Source organism: Plectropomus leopardus, chromosome 15 (genome assembly GCF_008729295.1).
Source record: "Plectropomus leopardus isolate mb chromosome 15, YSFRI_Pleo_2.0, whole genome shotgun sequence".
Taxonomy (NCBI): domain Eukaryota; kingdom Metazoa; phylum Chordata; class Actinopteri; order Perciformes; family Serranidae; genus Plectropomus; species Plectropomus leopardus.
The window spans coordinates 13,896,113-13,913,914 of record NC_056477.1 but is presented as its reverse complement, the minus strand read 5'-3'; the positions used below and the strand labels follow the sequence as shown (position 1 = coordinate 13,913,914).

Sequence of the window (17,802 nt, the reverse complement as noted above, 5' to 3'; positions counted from 1 at the left end):
TGCAATATTTCTTCTTGATGCTGTAGCTGCAAAATAATTAAGGCTTAGAGGTGAAACTTGATGGCTTTTTTTTTTACTTTTATCACTTTATGATGCTTTATGAATGTACGTAGGGAAAATTACTGGTTGGTAATTTAACTAATAATGTTGGTAATGTGAGAACAGAAAATGTACACAGCATACACTCAAATGTCACCAGAATAAACCATTTTATTTATAAAATTACATTATTGTAAAGCAATCTCATGAGGTATTAAACTAAAGTTAACTTGGCTGTTAACATTAAGTGGTCTTATAAATATTTCAAGTTTAGTGCATGATTCTGGGTTAAGTGTAACATTAGGAATTAATGATTCTTGTTTCATTTACTCCTTCAGATCTCCGACTTTGTGCCTGTCTTTGCAATTAATTTAAGTATAAAACATATTTAGTTATATATTTTAAAAAAAACACTGTTATTTATTACATATATTATCGATGTGATTATCTAAAATAATTTTGCATATAATCCTATATATCATATAATATTTACTAAATCACCCAGTCTTTTTTTCTGCAGCATATCTCAGAGTGCAGTTATAATTTGCTCTGTGCACCCTGCAGCCTCCACACTGTGCTGACTTCTTTGTCTGTGTTGTCCAGCTCCCTGAACACATTAACATCCCTGCTTTGGTGAAATTGCTGCAACAATTTCTGGAAAATAGTCACTGGGATGCTAAAGTTTAGGTGCGGGTAGGTAACTTTGGCAGCCAAGTCTCTTGTGTTGCTGGATACGATACCTGCAAAACAGCAAATAATCCTTATTCTCTGAAAATTGCAAATAAAGCAGTGTAGAAGGAGCAGTCTGGTGTCTGTAGCTGCCTCCTCTCTACACATGTGGTGCATTGTTAAAGTGAAATTTTCTGTGGGCATCTTATGCCCCCCAGTGATCAAAAGGAGTACATGATTTTGGTTTTCTTACCCAGCAGCTCTCCTGTTTGTGTCCGCACCACAGCCCCCCCGCTGGTCCCTGCTTGTACTGCACAAGTGGTCTGAAGCATGATGGGCCCCTCACTCAAGCTGATGGCTTTGGAGAGGACGCCACACGTGAAGGATGGACCACATCTGCGACCCAACCCACCATATCCCACCACGACGACAGATTCACCTGTTGGCAGAGAGGCTGTTTAACTGGTGTGAGGGAAACAAATATCTCCTCTGGCAACAAATGAGAAGGAAAATGTTTCTCTAAAATCTGTTTCCTCCAAACAAGACTGAAATCCAACCTGGATTGTAACTCTGAGCCATTCGAGGGACCACAGCCTTTGTGGTGGAATCTCTCAGCTGCACCAGAGCCAAATCATAGGGTGAGGAGGCTTTAGTGGAAAACAGCACTTCACCTACAACATCATGGACTCTGTGAAAAACAGAAATCACCAGAACAAAGATTAAACGTTACATATTTTGTATAATTTGAACCATATCCATGCACACTGTGATTATACACACTACAGCTTGCTAAAGGCCCTGAACTCACACGGGTGTTTTCAGTTACTGATTAAACCTCCACTTGAGTTGAAGTTGGAAGTAGTTGCTTCAACTGCACTTGATGTGAGGCATATCTGCACTTATTTAACCACATGTTTTTAAATTCAAGGAAAACGCACGGATGGATTTTCCCGTGGCACTTTCTGATGTGGCCAGAACTTATTTCCTAGAGGTGCAAGAAAACTTAGAGGAGATTAAGGGAGACGTCAATCAAACGCAGTGCACTCATGCACAGAAGAAGAGGTTGCATCATGAAAAGTAAGTGAAAACACATTTTGGGAGCATCAAATGTGTAAGGGGACTTTAAGGGAAAGGAGTTAAAGAAATGGTTAACCTAGAAACATAACAAAACAGCTTATCACACGACATGGACTACCAGTTTTGCTATATTTAAATGATGTTAAGAGATAAAAAATTACAACAACACAGCAATATGTCTTTGTAAATATACAATTACATTTAAGATCTTCCTCACAATGACCTACAAACCTGATAAAATGTTTCGTTGAGAACTACTGCCTGGATGTTTGTGACTTTGGAAAGAACTAAGCTTGAGTTTTTCTTGGGCTTGAAAAACCATAAACTAAATGCAACTCTGTGTGACTAATAACATTAATGATAGCTTTAATTTCATAGGCCTTTTTCACAAATGACATTTTGTCAAAGGTCTTTGCAGGAGTGTCAGACCTCGGACACTTAAATTGAACTGAGCCACCGTTAATGTCATGAAATCCTCCGGCGCTTTTTCTGCTATAATTAGTGAAAAGGCTTGCTGTGAAGGGTCAGTTAAACATGGTTTAATGTGTTTTTTGGATGAATATGACCATCACATCCTTTCCTGTAGATAGAAGGGTGTTGTTGGGGAGTACCCTCACACTTAAAGGGCTTTTAACCCTTTGAAACCTTGAGCAGCATCACTTTTCTTGTGCTGCTTTCAGAACGCCTGTCACAAATATTTAAACCTTTGAGCCCTGAGAAAATTGGTGCAATTTCTATAAAAAAAAACATGGGAGAAAAAGGAAATAAAAGCAAAAAAAATTAAAAATCCACAAATTGCAAAAAAAAAGTAAATTTTCGAAAAAATATTTCAAAACACTATAGAAAAATGTCTAAGGAAAACTATATTTATAATTATCATAATTACATTATTAAAAATCATTATACATTTTTAAGGTCATTTTTTCTGATCTTTTAACTTTTTTTTTTTGCTAATATCTGGGTAATATCTTATGTTTTTGAAACAAGTCAAGATAATTTGCTCAGATTTCAACAGGTCTATTAAACATTTTTAATGTGTGTTGGATGAATTTGCCCCTCACATCCTTTCCTGTAAAGAGAAGGGTGTTGTTGTTGTCGTAGCTTTACACTTAAAGGGGTTAAGACGTGCTGTCACCTGTCCCTGTGATGGAACTTCAGGGTGACAGTCGACTTCCCGTTGACAACATGGCGGCAGGTCACCACCAGCTGAGAGGCGACAATGACCCCTGAGCCCCAGAACTGTCCACTGTCCACAAAGCACACAGTGGGGCATTTAACAGCTTTTGACTCATGAGCTGTGGTGGACATGAGGAGGCCTGCCTCTCCTGGATGGAGCCAAACATCTCTGAGTGGATCTTGAGCGCTCATGCAGCGGATGATGTTCCTGAAGATCATCTGGATGGAGCAGACCAGGGTGAGGCCTATCCACTCGTTTGCCTTCCAACCAAACGGAGACACAATCAGCCCGATGAGCTGCACAGTGTTTTGGCTTTTCACTACAAAAAGCCCTCCACCTTCTGTCCCTGGCAAGCAGCGTGCGTCTGTGAGGATGACAGCGTTGTCCTCCCCTGTGAGGTTGCTGATGATGCCTCTGCTTAGGGTGCTGATGAAGAGATCCAAGCAGAGGGAGCCAAAAGGTGAGCCACATGCAACAACTGGGCAGCCCTTCTGCAGAGGTGAGCTGCTCTGCCAGGGGATAATAGTCCCTGTGCTCTGCCTGCTGTCTGCCACCTTGAGCACTGCAAACCAGCTGAGGAACTGAGCATCTCTTATCAGCTCCTCATCCTCTTCATCACCATGAAATCGCCACTGATCAGCCTCCTGGAAAACTGCCTGGAAAGCTTGTTTGAACTCCAGGCAATTCACCAGCATCAGCAACTCGGCTGCAACTTCCCGCTGAAGTGTTGCTTTGCCTCTGGAGGAGGATGCCTCTCCCTGTGCACGCTGGTTTGAGTCCAGATCTCGCTCAGAAGAAAAGCTGACTCGTATTTTAAGTTTTTGGCTAAAGCTGTGCGGTGACAGCAGCCTGCAGTCTGCAGAGAGGGACTCCCTGTCGGCGGTAAAACGGGAAAACGGGAGGCCGGTGCAAATCACTGTTCCTGTTTGAGGATGGACGATAACTCCGCTGCAGCTCACTGGTTTCTTTGAAGAAAAAGCCTCAAACACCTTGACGACACAGCAACATTTCTCTACCTCCTTAACCTCCATGCTGTTAGCAGTGAACTTTAACCATTCAATCCACAAACGGCTTTAACAACAAAGACACCGAAAAAAACGTTGAAAAGCAGCATCGACACCTATTTTGAGACAATAAAACAAATCTCCATTCTGTAGCGGAGCAGCAGACTGACTGTTAAGACCTGCTTTGTATCGCTGATAGTATTTACAGTTGTTTTTAGCTGTACAAACATGAGTTCTATCGTCTAGCTTCCTGGTTTAGTCTCATTGGTTGACGGAAAAAAACGACAACAACCGATTGATTTGATTCGTCCGAATGAAACTACGAGCACTTCCGAGCCAATGATAAACAAGGAGGCGGGAACTCAGCTGCTACGTATGTTATAAGGAGTTTTTATTGGTGAAAAACAAAATATCTGAAAGGGATCCCAAATCACCTCTAAGTAACTGTAATGTGTAAAACTAGAAGTGTCCCATGTTATAGTTTATATCAGTTAAATTTATTAATTAAATCAATAATAACTGTAATGAGTAAAACTAGAAGTTTAAATGGCAAAAGTGCAATGTTTTTATACAATGTAGTTTTTTTTTTAATTTTAGGAAAGCAATGAAGTGCATAAAATCAAATTGAACAGCCCAGTACGTTTAGCAAAAATGACTTTTAGAGTTTTATAGCTAATGAATGCTAATAAATAAATAAGTAAATCGTTTTTTTTTACCCTCCCATGTTGTAGTTTATATCAGTTAAATTAATTATTAATTAATTCAATAATAACTGTAATAGAAGAGGGAGTTCTATATGCAAAAAGTGGAAATGTTTTTATTTAGCTTATTTTTTTTTTTCAATTTCAAAAGTATCACTGATTATATTTAGCAAAAGTTCCTTCAGTTGCTGAAGAATGTTAAATTATAAGAAATAAAATTAACTGTCCCATATTACAGCTGACGTGGGTTTAACTTTAACTTTTTCTCAGCAGTACAATTAAGGAATTTATTATAAAAGCAACAAGATCCGAAAACTAGTTTGACCTTATCCATCGTTAGTATTTATAAGGTATTGTAATAACAATAGCATTGTTTAATAATGTTTGTAATTGGTTGTGTCAAGCCTTTTCATATTAAAAAAACAATCACAATGAGCCAGATGAGAAATATTTAAAGGATTGTCAAAAATATTTATTATGCTCAAACTTCACACATGTTTAATAACAATGTGACCAACCTTTTGTAACATATAAATTACTTCAGGCCTCAATGCTTGATGAAACACAAGGTAAGCCAATTTTTATTGCAAATATAAATAAGAGCTTATTTACAAAGTAATGTATAATATTGCACTAAGAGGTAATTTCATGCACATGTTTTGCGTGCCCTATTTGTAAGCACCACCTGAGTACTCTCATAATATCACTGCATGTTGTGAGCAGGCACTAATCACAAAGTACTCTAGTTGATTCACAGCAATTAAACCATCATGAAAAAAGATAGTTTGGCATCAAAGTACGAGTTGTTTTTTTTATCACCTGGCTGTGCTAATGCAGTTAACATATCCTGCAATTTATTTAATACCATTCTGTGCTATTTATTAAAGATTCTCACCACTAAATGTCAGTTAATGCACTTGTGGTCACATTCATAAAATCGGCTTGTAGTGGTAGATCCTTCAGTGATTAAAAAAAATCATGCAATCAGCAGAACTGTCAGTATCCTTAGAGGTAGCACACACACTAATGTATTAACACTGTCTTATTAAAAATATGGCACCAAATCTCTGCAGCACTTTTCAGATAAACTAGGATAAATATAAAGATATAATTACAATATTCATCCTCAATGAAGGAACAGTGACTCCAAGCACAAAATGTTAAACCAAATTGACCTTCACTGTAAGTCTACACCAGCAGCTAAAAATAAACTCGGGTCAGACACCGGTTCACAGCGATGACATGTTCTATATGGCAGACAGAGCTCTGTACAGGCTTTACGAAAGGGTGGAAACCACACCATGAAGATTATTTTCCACAATCAATCTGAACAATACACACGGATGATTCATAACTAAATCTTGTGGTTTTTGACCGGTATAACAAACATATCTTTGAAGTGAAGAACATGAAGAACAGGGGTGTGTTAACACAAAACACTACACATTCCCTACTGGCACAGTCAAAGTTCTACATTTTTCGTTATATTATTTTTTAATATGATATAACTCTCTACGGCAGGTAGTTTTGTGTGGAACATGTCTTTGTGTGCGCAGGTAGCATGGTAAACACAGTTTTTAAAGAACATAAATTAGTCAATATACTGAGAAAGCCAGCGGAAACCGTCTCCATATCCTTGTCTCTTCAGCACGCTACACATGAAAACCTCCATTGGCCTCAAATTCAGCTCCTTTAGTGACACTTTGCCCTGAAAAAACAAAAACGCACAACCTTTAAGTGAAAAATCAAAACATTTCAACATCCTTTACTGTGGACATTGTGCAATCAATAACTTAAATCTGTAACTTTCTGCATGTCGTACAACTACGGCTGAGTATTTGTTATAAAAATGACGATACCAGTACCAATTAAAGTACCCTTGAAGTGATACAGATAACAACAGAGTACATTGTGTAATTTTTTTTCAACTTCATTTGATACCCATCATGTGAATGGAAGCATTAAGTTGCATAAAATATCACCAGACACAACAGTTGTGTAGTACAGCCATACTTGGTCGGACTGTTTTGGTCACATCTTGGCACACCTAACAGGCTGTATGATTTATAGCTGCTGTTGTAGTGGGCCAAACACACATTGCATTAAACAAAAAAAATGCCTGCACTAATTGTCTGTGAGCAAAACCACAAAAATGGTCTTTTCTTCCAATATCTGGGAGCAAAAAGGACCTGTATTTGTGATATTTGTAGAGGTATTTGTAGTGGGGCTTGACAATGATATCGGCACATCATCGGTATTAAAATGAAACATCAGCATCAGCCCAAAATGAACTTTTCTGATATGACAGGTGGTAATATGACACTTAATAATCTGACTTTAATTAGCTGAAAGAGGTCTTATTTTCCCTAATTTTGGCCATAGTCAGGATTGTCTCAGGGAGAGCATCATCTAAGTCTGTTATAATGGGATGAATTTTTAAGTTTTGTTGAAAACTTGTTACATAACTATAAATATGGCATGTTTTACATGTAACCTAGGTTAAAGCGGCAGTAGGAGAGACTTGATGTTCTCTGCAATCAGGTGAAAAAACATATCCAGGTGAAATATCCAGTATTGTGCAACCTTTATTTGTTGAGCTGTGGTCTGACTGTGCTTCCTTTCTTGCTCTCTTTTCTTGTCTTTTAGCTGACGGACAGCAGGCGGTTAAAATGAAAACACTACTACAAAAACTTTGCATAAGACAGGTACTGTACAAAAAAGCTTCTCAACAGCATGTTGCCCCCCCAAAGCCACAGCAGTGGCAATCTAAACACAGTTACGCCTGCCCTTGGCAAATCAGATTCGTTTTAGAAACTTAGAGTTTTCAGCTCTGTCAGAGCGGCAGTGGATGCAATAATAGTTTTCTTCTGTGCTGAATGAATCGTAGGTCTGGCCTTGTGAGATTTGTGAAGCTTACTGTTGTTATTCTGCAGGGAAAATGACCTTGAACGACCAGGCAGCATGAACACAAATGTGCTATTTACTGAAGTCATAAAGCGAAGGAGTAACTACAGGAAATATACTATTAAAGTGTTGCCATAAAGATGGGTGCAATAACAGTGTAGGAAAAAATATACTCAGCTTTCATTTACATCATTTAATCTTCCACACATTTTTTTTTTACCTTTCCTGTTGTGTGTCCATGAAGACCAAACATTCCTCTAAGTGCATCCTCACTGATGGCCTCTGGACGGTCAATCTTATTCCCCAGGATGAGCACTGGGACGTTTGAGATGGTTTCATCCGTCAACAGGGCCTGCAGACGGAAAATATCAAAAATTCACCAAAGAGAACTGTGCTGTGTGTCGATAAACAGGTGAAATCACTAAAATTCACTTACATCAAGTTCAACTTTGGCCTCTCCAAGTCGCTCATGATCCGCACAATCCACCAAGTAGACGATACCGTTTATAGCTGGGAGGTAGTTCTTCCAAATCCTTCGTGCTGTGAGAGCAGTGCAAAGTCAGCATTTATGTAACACACAGCTGTCAGTGCAAATCACAGGATTTATCTTATTTCTACCTTGTGTATGACCTCCGAGGTCAAACGTCGTAAAAGTCATCCCGGCTATGGTCAGCTCCTCGGATGCTGAGGACAGACAGGAAACACTGACTTTAGATAAGTGATGAAGCAAGAGATTCACTACAGGACTGGCAACATATTGAATCGCTGGAGGTACTTGGATGTAGCGTTGGCACGTGCTGTCCTAGCCTGTCGTCTCTGAGCATGTGCAGGAGTGTTGTTTTTCCAGCATTGTCTAATCCGAGGAATACTAGCTTGCCACTCTTCTTGTACAACCCTGAGGATAAAGACAAAACAAAGATAATGAATTTAATATGAAATATTTAATATGAATTCACTTTAAATTTGTATTGCTTTTTATCTCAGTCTTGATGAGGATGATGATGACAATGAGGACTGGACTTTTTGTCATATTCAAGATCATTTAAGATAAAACAAATCTGTGTTATTACCAAACTGCAACCTATGAAACTGAAAAATAAAGCCAATACAGAAGTGCCAAAAACTGCATATAATTGAATGTCCACTTGAGGCTGGCTCCCAAAGTTGCCCAACTTTACAGCAGAAATAGGCATATTTACAGCCTCGTTAAAAAAAAAAAACATTTTAATCTCTTCAGCTAATTTCATGACAACTGTGTCACTTCTGATTTTTTTTTTTTTATAACTCACCTTTTTATTAAGGCTCAAAGTTGCCCATTTTTAAGGGTGGCGGCTGTCTGTGAGGTGTTGCTACAGTCTGTAGGCAGGTTTCCATTACAGATTTGCACAAAACTTTAACGATATTTGCAAAATGTCGATAAAACCCAATTGCGAGACGACTGCGTTTCCGCTGAGTGATGTTATGCGACTTCTGCTCAGCGATAACCTTCCATCAAGCACAGCGATGGATGTTCAAACCATTAGCAGGTTTATTTCCTACCACATTAGCCATCTTTTTTTCACTCATACGTGGACAAAGTAGTTCAGTCTATTATTTACTAAGTCTATGATTCTTACACATTTATGCATTTTTAGATGACAAAAAAAAAAAAGAAATGTAAAATGTGCACAGTTGTGGGTATGTGGGCTGGAATGGGTGAAATATATGAAAAATGTAAAAAATAAATAAGCTTCTAACAATTCAAATCAACATGTAGTAGTTACCAATTTTACATTTGTAGTAATAGCCTAAAAACCAGAGATGGAGATGAGCCTTGACATATTTATTGATTGTCATACTTTGTGCTATTTGTGCAGATATTTCGCCTATAGCCCCATAGTTTCCTTGACCTCTGCTGACAAAGGGACACGTTTTCATAAGAAAACTGGTTTGTGAGGCCATTTTAGTTCAGGTGTGTCATTTCAGGCATTTTTTGTTTTCAAACTCGGAGTGGAGTGGAGGAGGGTTATGTCAAATAGCACAATGTTGTTGTTGAGAATTGGTGTTCTGTCTGTCAAATAGCAATTTAGTTTGTATGACAAAAAAGTTCTGGCATTTAGAAAGAAGAAAGAAAGCATTCCTTTGTTAGTCCCTCGATTTGGATTATATTGTTAATATTAACATGTATGTACAATATGTTACCTAACAGCTGCAAGACACTGCTGAAGCTCTTGTAGATCCAGTCAAATATAAACGACATTTCTCTGGACTGCCTGCAATACAAATCACATAAATTGAATTATATATTATGTCAAATTAGAGAAGAACACAGCACACAGATTAGTTCATATTCAAGATGCTGTTTAACCCAGCTCCCTCCGCCATCATAAGCACACAAGAGTACATGGACACATTTCCCAAATAACACAGCACATAAAGACAGAATAAAATAGCAAAAAAGTATAGAATTTAATGTCCTGTTGCAAAGGTACAGAATCTAGCACTGAAGCTTATTGTTAATGATTATTCCTGACCCTGGATTATTCTGCTGGTATGTGTAAGCTCTGTGTAATCACACAAGCTCTAAAGCATGAAAAGGAAAAGAGGGCGAACGCAGCAACAAACAGGCATTAGATGATTTTTTAGATGATAGTTTGCTCTGAAAGTTGTCTCACTAAGTCGCACTGATCTTCCTCTGACTATTTTTATGACAGGTTGTGGCAAGGACACTTGATCTCGAGCAGTCGCCCCATCTTCCCTCACTCACTCTCTCTCTCTCTCTCTCACACACACACACACACACACACACACACACCTGTCACTCCATATGAGACTTGATGTGCTTGTTGCAGTGGATAGTGAAGCCTTCAGTGACTAAGGCTTTAAGAAATCACACAACTGTTGATAACTTTATCATACAGTGTTGCAGCTGAGTTATTTGTAAACACCAAACTCCATTTATAAAAATGTGGCATTTAATTAAAACGTTTATGGATTAAATACTTCAACAGCCACTTTGTACTGAGTTAAATGTCTGTGATCCTGTCAGACATCGCAGCAGGTTTTCGAGTAAGTCTCAAATCGAAATTCTATAACAAATATAGATAAATAATACAATAAAACACGTCAGGCCACTAAATTCGTGACTGAGCTCGTTAGAAATGATTGTTCCAGTAACTTCACGATAACCTCCACAGTTCGGCTTATCACATGTAGCTAGCAGTCAACAACATCAGCTGTCCTACAGTAAACAATCATACATTTAGTAAACAACATGAGCGCGGACACAGGTCCTGAATCACTAAATTAAACCTTTTTCATATCAGTAAAATGGTTCAACAAGCAGAAATTTAGTCTTAAAACGAAATGTACTTACTACAACAACGTCAAGTTAATACTTAATTTGTGGTATTACCTTGGTTAGCTGAATTTATGAACTGCCCGAGCGCTGCTTTTTGGTCCGAGTTTGTCCCGTCGACTGACTGCGAGTTTGACATTTAACCGGAAATACGTCACTAGGACGGCTAAAAAGCGGGAGGGGCCCACGTGCCAAAAATATTTTCCCCAAAAAATTTACCATTAACTCTTACGGCTTCCCCTATCTGTTGACGTTCCTATATACAAATAATATAATATACTAATACTAATTAGTTACGCCTGCTTTTACAATATGAATTCTACTGCTTATTTTTTGGCAATATTTTTAATGTAGTTTTCTACACAGGATGTAAAGTAAAACGTAAAAAAAAATGTGTCAAACACCATTTAAAGTTTTATCCAGTATGTCAGTGTATTTTGAATGAAGACCCAAAGAGGTATTATTTGTAAACATTTTGATATGTTAATGTGTATTTATTAATTCATTTTCTTAAGGAATTCTCTGTGTGCTACTACTAAAATGGGATTTTTCCTTGCAATTAAAGGAGATTAAATACATTTAATTATTTTAAATCTAATATTTTTTTTATTAATCAAATTGAATAAATTAAAGGAGGTGCACAAGCTGGATAGTATACACTACTCATAAACATTTAAGCCAAAGGAGCGACACATCACAAATATAGTTGTTATAAAGTAAGCATAGATGTAATCAGAACACACTCAAGAAAGGTAATATAGGGTACTGAACACCAGGATGCAGAATTATGACAGTGACAAAACCCCAGTCCAAATATTTTTGATAAAGATAAAGCAAATTTAATTTAATTCCAGATCATAAAAGTATTATGTTAATAATAACAAAAATTCACACTTTGTTGATAATTTAACCAGAGAAGCTTTATTAAAGCAGTCCAGACTCACATACATGGCACAAGTTTCTACAGGCACTTGTACTTTGTTTCTGACAGCACATCTCCAGAGAGATCTTTGTTAAATAAGTGAAAATTCATTGGTCAAGACATAAGTGCATTTTTTACTTTGCTTTTTCTCTACAGTATCTAACCACTATCTCTCCATCTACAGGGAAACAGCCTGCCCAGACCCAAGCATCCACGTCCCATCCCGTCATCCCATTGGTTCCCATTGGTAAGACCACCTTCAAGTATTCCTATAAGAGACGAGCCTTTCAGTCTGCTCCGATCCGAACAGCTCTTGGTTTACTTCCTATCGTAGTAGAACCATGTATCCACTGCGAATGAAAACATCACAGTCAGTCTCACATTAGATCTATCAGCAGAAATCTAACAATCTGGACATTATTTACAAAATTAATCTGTGAAATGCTACCTGATGAGGGGATAGGTTCTTCTTTTCCACATGGACAGGTCTAAAATAGAGTGAAACATCATTTATGAAATAAACACCAAGGAGGAATGAGGCCTAGTGTTGAAACTTCAGATGTTATGTTGCGAAAACGGATTAACAAAATCGTACTTACTTCACCAACAACAGCTTTAGCTTCGTCCACTGAGCAGCAGAGAGGGCTGTCGCTGGCCGAGACGCACGTGTTTTTGCTGTATAGCATCATAGAAGCCATAAATTAATACATTTTAGTTTAAAGCTGACTAAAAAGTGGCTGTATTTGTTAGCTGTGGTAGAAGCAGTAAGAACAGTATTTACCATATCAGTTCCCCAGCATTGGCCGTTTGGGCAATAAGGGCTTTCCAGAAGTTGTGAGTGCTCTTGATAACTTCAATGGCAAAGTCCTGAAACACCAAAAACAAAACAAAAACAGTCAGTGCTCTGATAAAAGTAAGATCTTTTGCAGTTAACTATAACATCCATGCAAGAACAATCTGTTATATAATTATGTTTTAAATCTTGTTCAAATTTGCATAAATTTGACAAGGGCATAAACCAGACAATTTTACCCTCCACAGGACGTATAATCAGTAATGCCAAAAAGTGCTGTGATGTAAAATAATTTTACCATTTGTGACACTTTAAATTCGTTGTTAGTTTAAGCCTGTGCTGCCTCATTTAAATGTATTTTCTAACATGAAGGGGATGGTAAAATATGGATCTATGGTCTGTGCTTAAGCATCTCTTCTCCTGTGACCTCTTCCCACCCAAACAAGCTTGGTGCAGGTTATGAACGTAAACCCTATACAAAAACTGAGTTTATTTCAGTGCACCAGTAAGCCCACATATTTACTTTATTAGCTTTCCATATGGCCTGCAGATATATGAAGCCGCTTCCAGTTGCACTCTTTTATGATTCAATTTTGTGTACGTAAAGTAAGTAATAAGATGTAGGCATGTCAAATAGTTGATTAAATGCATGTCTTGTTACATTACACATTTTACTTTATTTATTCTTGTCATTGTGACTCACGTGCAATGAATTTCCTCAAAATGCAATCATTTTAAGCCTCTAGTACCATAGTACTAGAGGTTTACCATCTGGCAACTGTAGCCTAAACTACAGCTCCTTGGAAACGATCACTCTCACAGCACAAAAAGTTAACTGATTAGTTAAAGATGAAAGATAATCAAATTAAACATTAATCTCAAACAATTTCTCCCTGTAAATATACGGCTAAATAGGGTGTGTGAGGGTGGAGACCTTGTCTTTGAACTCGTCGTTGAAAGCAAACTTGTTCTCCGGTTTCCCATCTGGCACTTTGTACCTCCTGAACCAGTCGACTGTGGCCTCGAGGTAACTAGGTTTCAGGCGCTTGACATCACTGATGTCTGAGCAGAGACGGGGACAACAAAACAAGTTCAGCATGACTGATGCAAGACTACTCAAAAATCAAACAGAGGAAAAAGGCACGTACTGTTCAAGTCTTTGGCTTCAGGGTCCTCTACATTGATTGCAATCACTTTCCAATCAGTCTCGCCCTCATCGATCATGGCCAGGATCCCGAGCACCTTCACTTTGATTACCTCCCCACGAGAGCACACCTAGGAGACACTTTCTGTTGTCATCAGCAGTATTATGCTTTTTCAATGTACACAACAATGAAATCAATCATCACAGTGACTTAATGACATAATGAAAGATGTCAAACATTTACATACGGCTGTTAAATCATCATGTGATGTCGTACCTTACTGCCAATTTCACAGACATCGATGGGGTCGTTGTCACCGCAGCAGCCAGTGTCTCCATCTTTGTGTGCCGGATCTTCCCAAGTCTGAAACGAAAAAATACATCCAGCTGACGTAAGTGCTCAGAATTTGCTGTTGTAAGTTTTAAACTCTGCAGGACTGATCTTAAACCACCACAGTTTTTAGGGAGCAAACAAGTTTGAGAAAACTAACCTGAGGAATGGCTCCATAGTTCCATATGTAGCCTTTATGTGGGAAAACATTGGCAACATATCGCAGCTTGCCCTTCTTCACATCTTGCTTTATTGGGTTCAACAGGTCTTTTGTTGCGATCTGAAAATAAATTGCATTGCTGTTACTTTTAAAGAAATGATTAGGGTTAAAAACTATGTTTCATCCCTGCTTAAGTGCATTTCCGATGTCTTTTTGAAACTGAGGAGCTTCACATTAGAAAACAAGTGGCAATACAATAATTTGCATGCAAAAACTCACATTAAATATTTACATTATTTTAATAATTACAAATGTCAATATTTAATCTCATTTAACTTGTGACGTTTATGGGTGGAAGACATTATATGAGCTGTGTGTTCACGAAAACATTTTAAAACCCGTTGGATATTCTAATAATACCGCAAGGAATCTCTGACTCTGTCTGTGTGTCTGTGTGTGTGTGTGTGTGTGTGTGTGTGTGTGTGTGTGTGTGTGTCGGCCGTGTGAACCATTCATCCAGTCTACCTGGTGCACTTTGGGCATGTATCACATTCAATATGAATAAACTTTGAATACAAAAGCTAACAGTTCCCTCTGCAGCAGTCGGGGCAGCTGCAGAGAGTCAAGCATGACTCACTGAGTGTATTTCACAGATGTTTCTGACTGCCAGAAGCAGCAGCTTAAGTGTGGTGTTTGTTGCCATAATAACTTGTAATACGAAGTTTACCACCGGCATATTACCTTCATTAATTAAATCTTTTCAGAAATGGGGTGCTTATGTCAAAGAATATTTTAACATGCTTTGGGGGTCTTTTGTACATTATTTCAGAGTAAAATAAGTTAAATAGCAACATCGTAATTCAATATGTTCAAATTGAAATATCATCATAAATCTACAGCTGTCAGGTGTTGCTCATGACCCAAGGAAGTGCAGTGTCGCGTGTGCAGTAGTTTGTGTGAGCTTCCAAAGATGCAAATGCAGATCATCTGATCTGAAAGTTGATGGTGGAAAATATTTCAGAATCGTACCTCCATCTTTGCATTTGTCCACTTTGGTACTTCAACAACCATGTGAAAGATGTTCTGTAGGAGACAATAATCTGTCATTATAATCTTTTAATCATTCAGAAATAGTATACAACACAAGTGAAGATGACACAATTTTTAAACACACAATGAACATATAGTTCTGTCTTTTACTTTGGTCAAAACTTTTCCGTTACTAGCATTGTTTCAAAAAGATTAGATAATAAATATTCTATTGTAATCATGAGATATTGACACTGCACTGAGAAAAAAAAAGTAAAGGCCATTGCCTTCGCAGATAGACTATGACCTTGCTATTCTGGGAAGCAGTATTTAAACCCGTACACTGCAGTTGACTAAAAAAGTATTCACATTCATGGAAAAACTGCAGGTGAAATTTTGGTAGATTTAAAGGTTGCACAAAATACATAAATATGTACTGGGGTGAAGTCGACAGATGTTATCTTACCTGACTCTCATCAGCATACATCGGTATGTCATGGAATGGTGAGACATACTTTCCCTCCGCATTTTCTGCAACACAGATCAAACACTGTTATGAACATGGCAGACAGACACGAGCTGCTCTCATGTGTCTCATATCAAAAATCACATTGTCAAGTCTAGTGGATTGCCAAGAGGATACATAGGTTATCACTACTGCTTACTTTCATTTTTGGCAGAGGGTTTGCCAATGATTAGCTTGATAAAATAAAAAATAAAAAATAAAACACAGACTACAGACTATGCATTTTGGGCTCTATAATGTAGCCTCTACCATTAATGAATGACAAATCTAGGACAGTGCACATAAAGAACAGGCAGTGCCAGTTTAGCTTCCTGAAACACCCATTAAATTGCATCCTGTTTAGCAAAGAGGCCAATGCTTTCAGTTTCTAATACTTAACCAACGCTAGCTGAGCACTCGGGCTTATTTCACATCATACCCCAGTGACCGCTGTCTGTCTGCATTCAGAGACTTTAAAGAGATAGTAAACATTTTTTTTTTAAATGTGGTTGTACTTATCCATAGAGAGCATATTATATAAAGGATGGAGTCCAACATGGAAGCTAAACAATGAACTGCTGTTCTGTACTTTTGGGGACGGTTCGGTCCCCAGATTTTGACTTTCATGCTAATTTTTGCAGCTGCACACATGCAGGCAAGCAAAAGCATGGCGCCAGTGAAGTTTTTCAAAACAATTTGGCACACACACACACACACACACACACTTGGATTGCTATGTACAATCACCATGATTAATAAAATCCAATTTTCCATGTCTGAGCATTTTTAAGACTTTAGAAAGCTTAGTTTAAGTCAATTTAATACCAATTAAGACCTTACTATTTGATCAATTACTTCAGTGCCTTTTAAGACTTGAAGGACCTGCGGGAACATTGTTAAAAAAAAAGCAATAATCTAATTTATGCCCCTGCAGGGAGCATTTGGTCGATAACGTTAGGTAATCACAGCCTTGTTTTATCAGTAATAACGGGGTTATCAGCGTTTTGCACCAGGGAGGGCGTTGTCTCAACTCAAAGCGTTCATGATTCAATGCAATAAATGACGTGCGAGATTTACCGAAATAACCCGCTTACTTTTGCACAGTTTAAGCAATAACAATGATGTAAAATCGACGACGAGACCCTCTGTGACGTGTCAGAAACCAGATCATCCCACTTACACGCGAAACTGGCCCAACTGGTCGGCGCAACTTTACGCTGCCCAAACCAATGAACTCGGACTATTCAAACAAATGCAGATTTGATTGTAATTTCCGTTTTGAGATTATACAATGTCAACAATGCAATGATAGGCTGACACAAAACCACTAACATAAATGAATAAGTGACACGTGGGAGGTTGCAGCTAGCCGGTGGGGTTTGTGAAAGGACGTCAAAGTAGCAAACAATGACTCTATTATTTCTACTCGGATTCTACTTACTGAAGAACAAGCGGTAGCTCAGGGAGTTTGGGTTTCCCCTCTCTTCCACTTTGTAGCTCATGTTTAGTACAGGTTTGTGGTGTTGTGTGTCTCTAGGATGACGGATGGCGGCGGAAAGAGACGTCTGAGCAAGGTAATAGGTGGCGTAGAAGAGACAAGGCACAACGCATGCGCACTTGGCATATGATGCCTTCAGAGAAATCGGAAATACCGAAATTATCAGATGAAAATACCAAAAGTGTATAAGTATGAGTGAAAGTTTGCATTGTGTTTAAAAACAGAACTGAACATAAAGCATATGAATGAACAGCTATACCAGTGTTATAGTCTGACTCACGAAGTCATCTGGTATTGTATTTATCAAAGTATTAACTTTTTGATATTGCACCTTTTATATTAACGTGCAGCAAAAAGTGCTTCACATACCAAAGTTGAAATAACTCAGGCACAAATTAAAGGATCACGTAAACAGCTATACATAAAGTTTTAGTAAGACTAGAAAATTACGGAAATAGGATCATAACAATAACAACAACAAAAATGGATTTTAAAAAGCAAAGCAACCAAAA

General features: G+C 38.0%; 3 protein-coding genes across 3 annotated transcripts; all 3 read right to left on the bottom strand.

The window, feature by feature from the left end:
* Positions 1-213: 213 nt before the first annotated feature.
* Positions 214-4,173, bottom strand: tysnd1 (trypsin like peroxisomal matrix peptidase 1). The gene is made up of 4 exons (XM_042502476.1): positions 2,921-4,173; positions 1,266-1,396; positions 962-1,147; positions 214-779 (listed from the first exon to the last, which is right to left on the bottom strand). The coding sequence occupies exons 1-4, from the start codon at positions 3,991-3,993 to the stop codon at positions 577-579; spliced, it is 1,593 nt and encodes a 530-aa protein (XP_042358410.1). The 5' UTR covers positions 3,994-4,173; the 3' UTR covers positions 214-576.
* A 944-nt stretch (positions 4,174-5,117) lies between these two features.
* Positions 5,118-11,039, bottom strand: sar1ab (secretion associated, Ras related GTPase 1Ab). Its single transcript, XM_042502477.1, has 7 exons — positions 10,966-11,039; positions 9,753-9,823; positions 8,347-8,466; positions 8,190-8,255; positions 8,008-8,111; positions 7,792-7,923; positions 5,118-6,375 (listed from the first exon to the last, which is right to left on the bottom strand). The coding sequence occupies exons 2-7, from the start codon at positions 9,808-9,810 to the stop codon at positions 6,259-6,261; spliced, it is 597 nt and encodes a 198-aa protein (XP_042358411.1). The 5' UTR covers positions 9,811-9,823; positions 10,966-11,039; the 3' UTR covers positions 5,118-6,258.
* A 767-nt stretch (positions 11,040-11,806) lies between these two features.
* Positions 11,807-17,371, bottom strand: ppa1b (inorganic pyrophosphatase 1b). The gene is made up of 11 exons (XM_042502064.1): positions 17,234-17,371; positions 15,754-15,818; positions 15,288-15,341; positions 14,259-14,378; positions 14,045-14,131; positions 13,772-13,898; positions 13,558-13,685; positions 12,612-12,697; positions 12,430-12,505; positions 12,279-12,318; positions 11,807-12,180 (listed from the first exon to the last, which is right to left on the bottom strand). The coding sequence occupies exons 1-11, from the start codon at positions 17,292-17,294 to the stop codon at positions 12,149-12,151; spliced, it is 876 nt and encodes a 291-aa protein (XP_042357998.1). The 5' UTR covers positions 17,295-17,371; the 3' UTR covers positions 11,807-12,148.
* Positions 17,372-17,802: the final 431 nt, after the last annotated feature.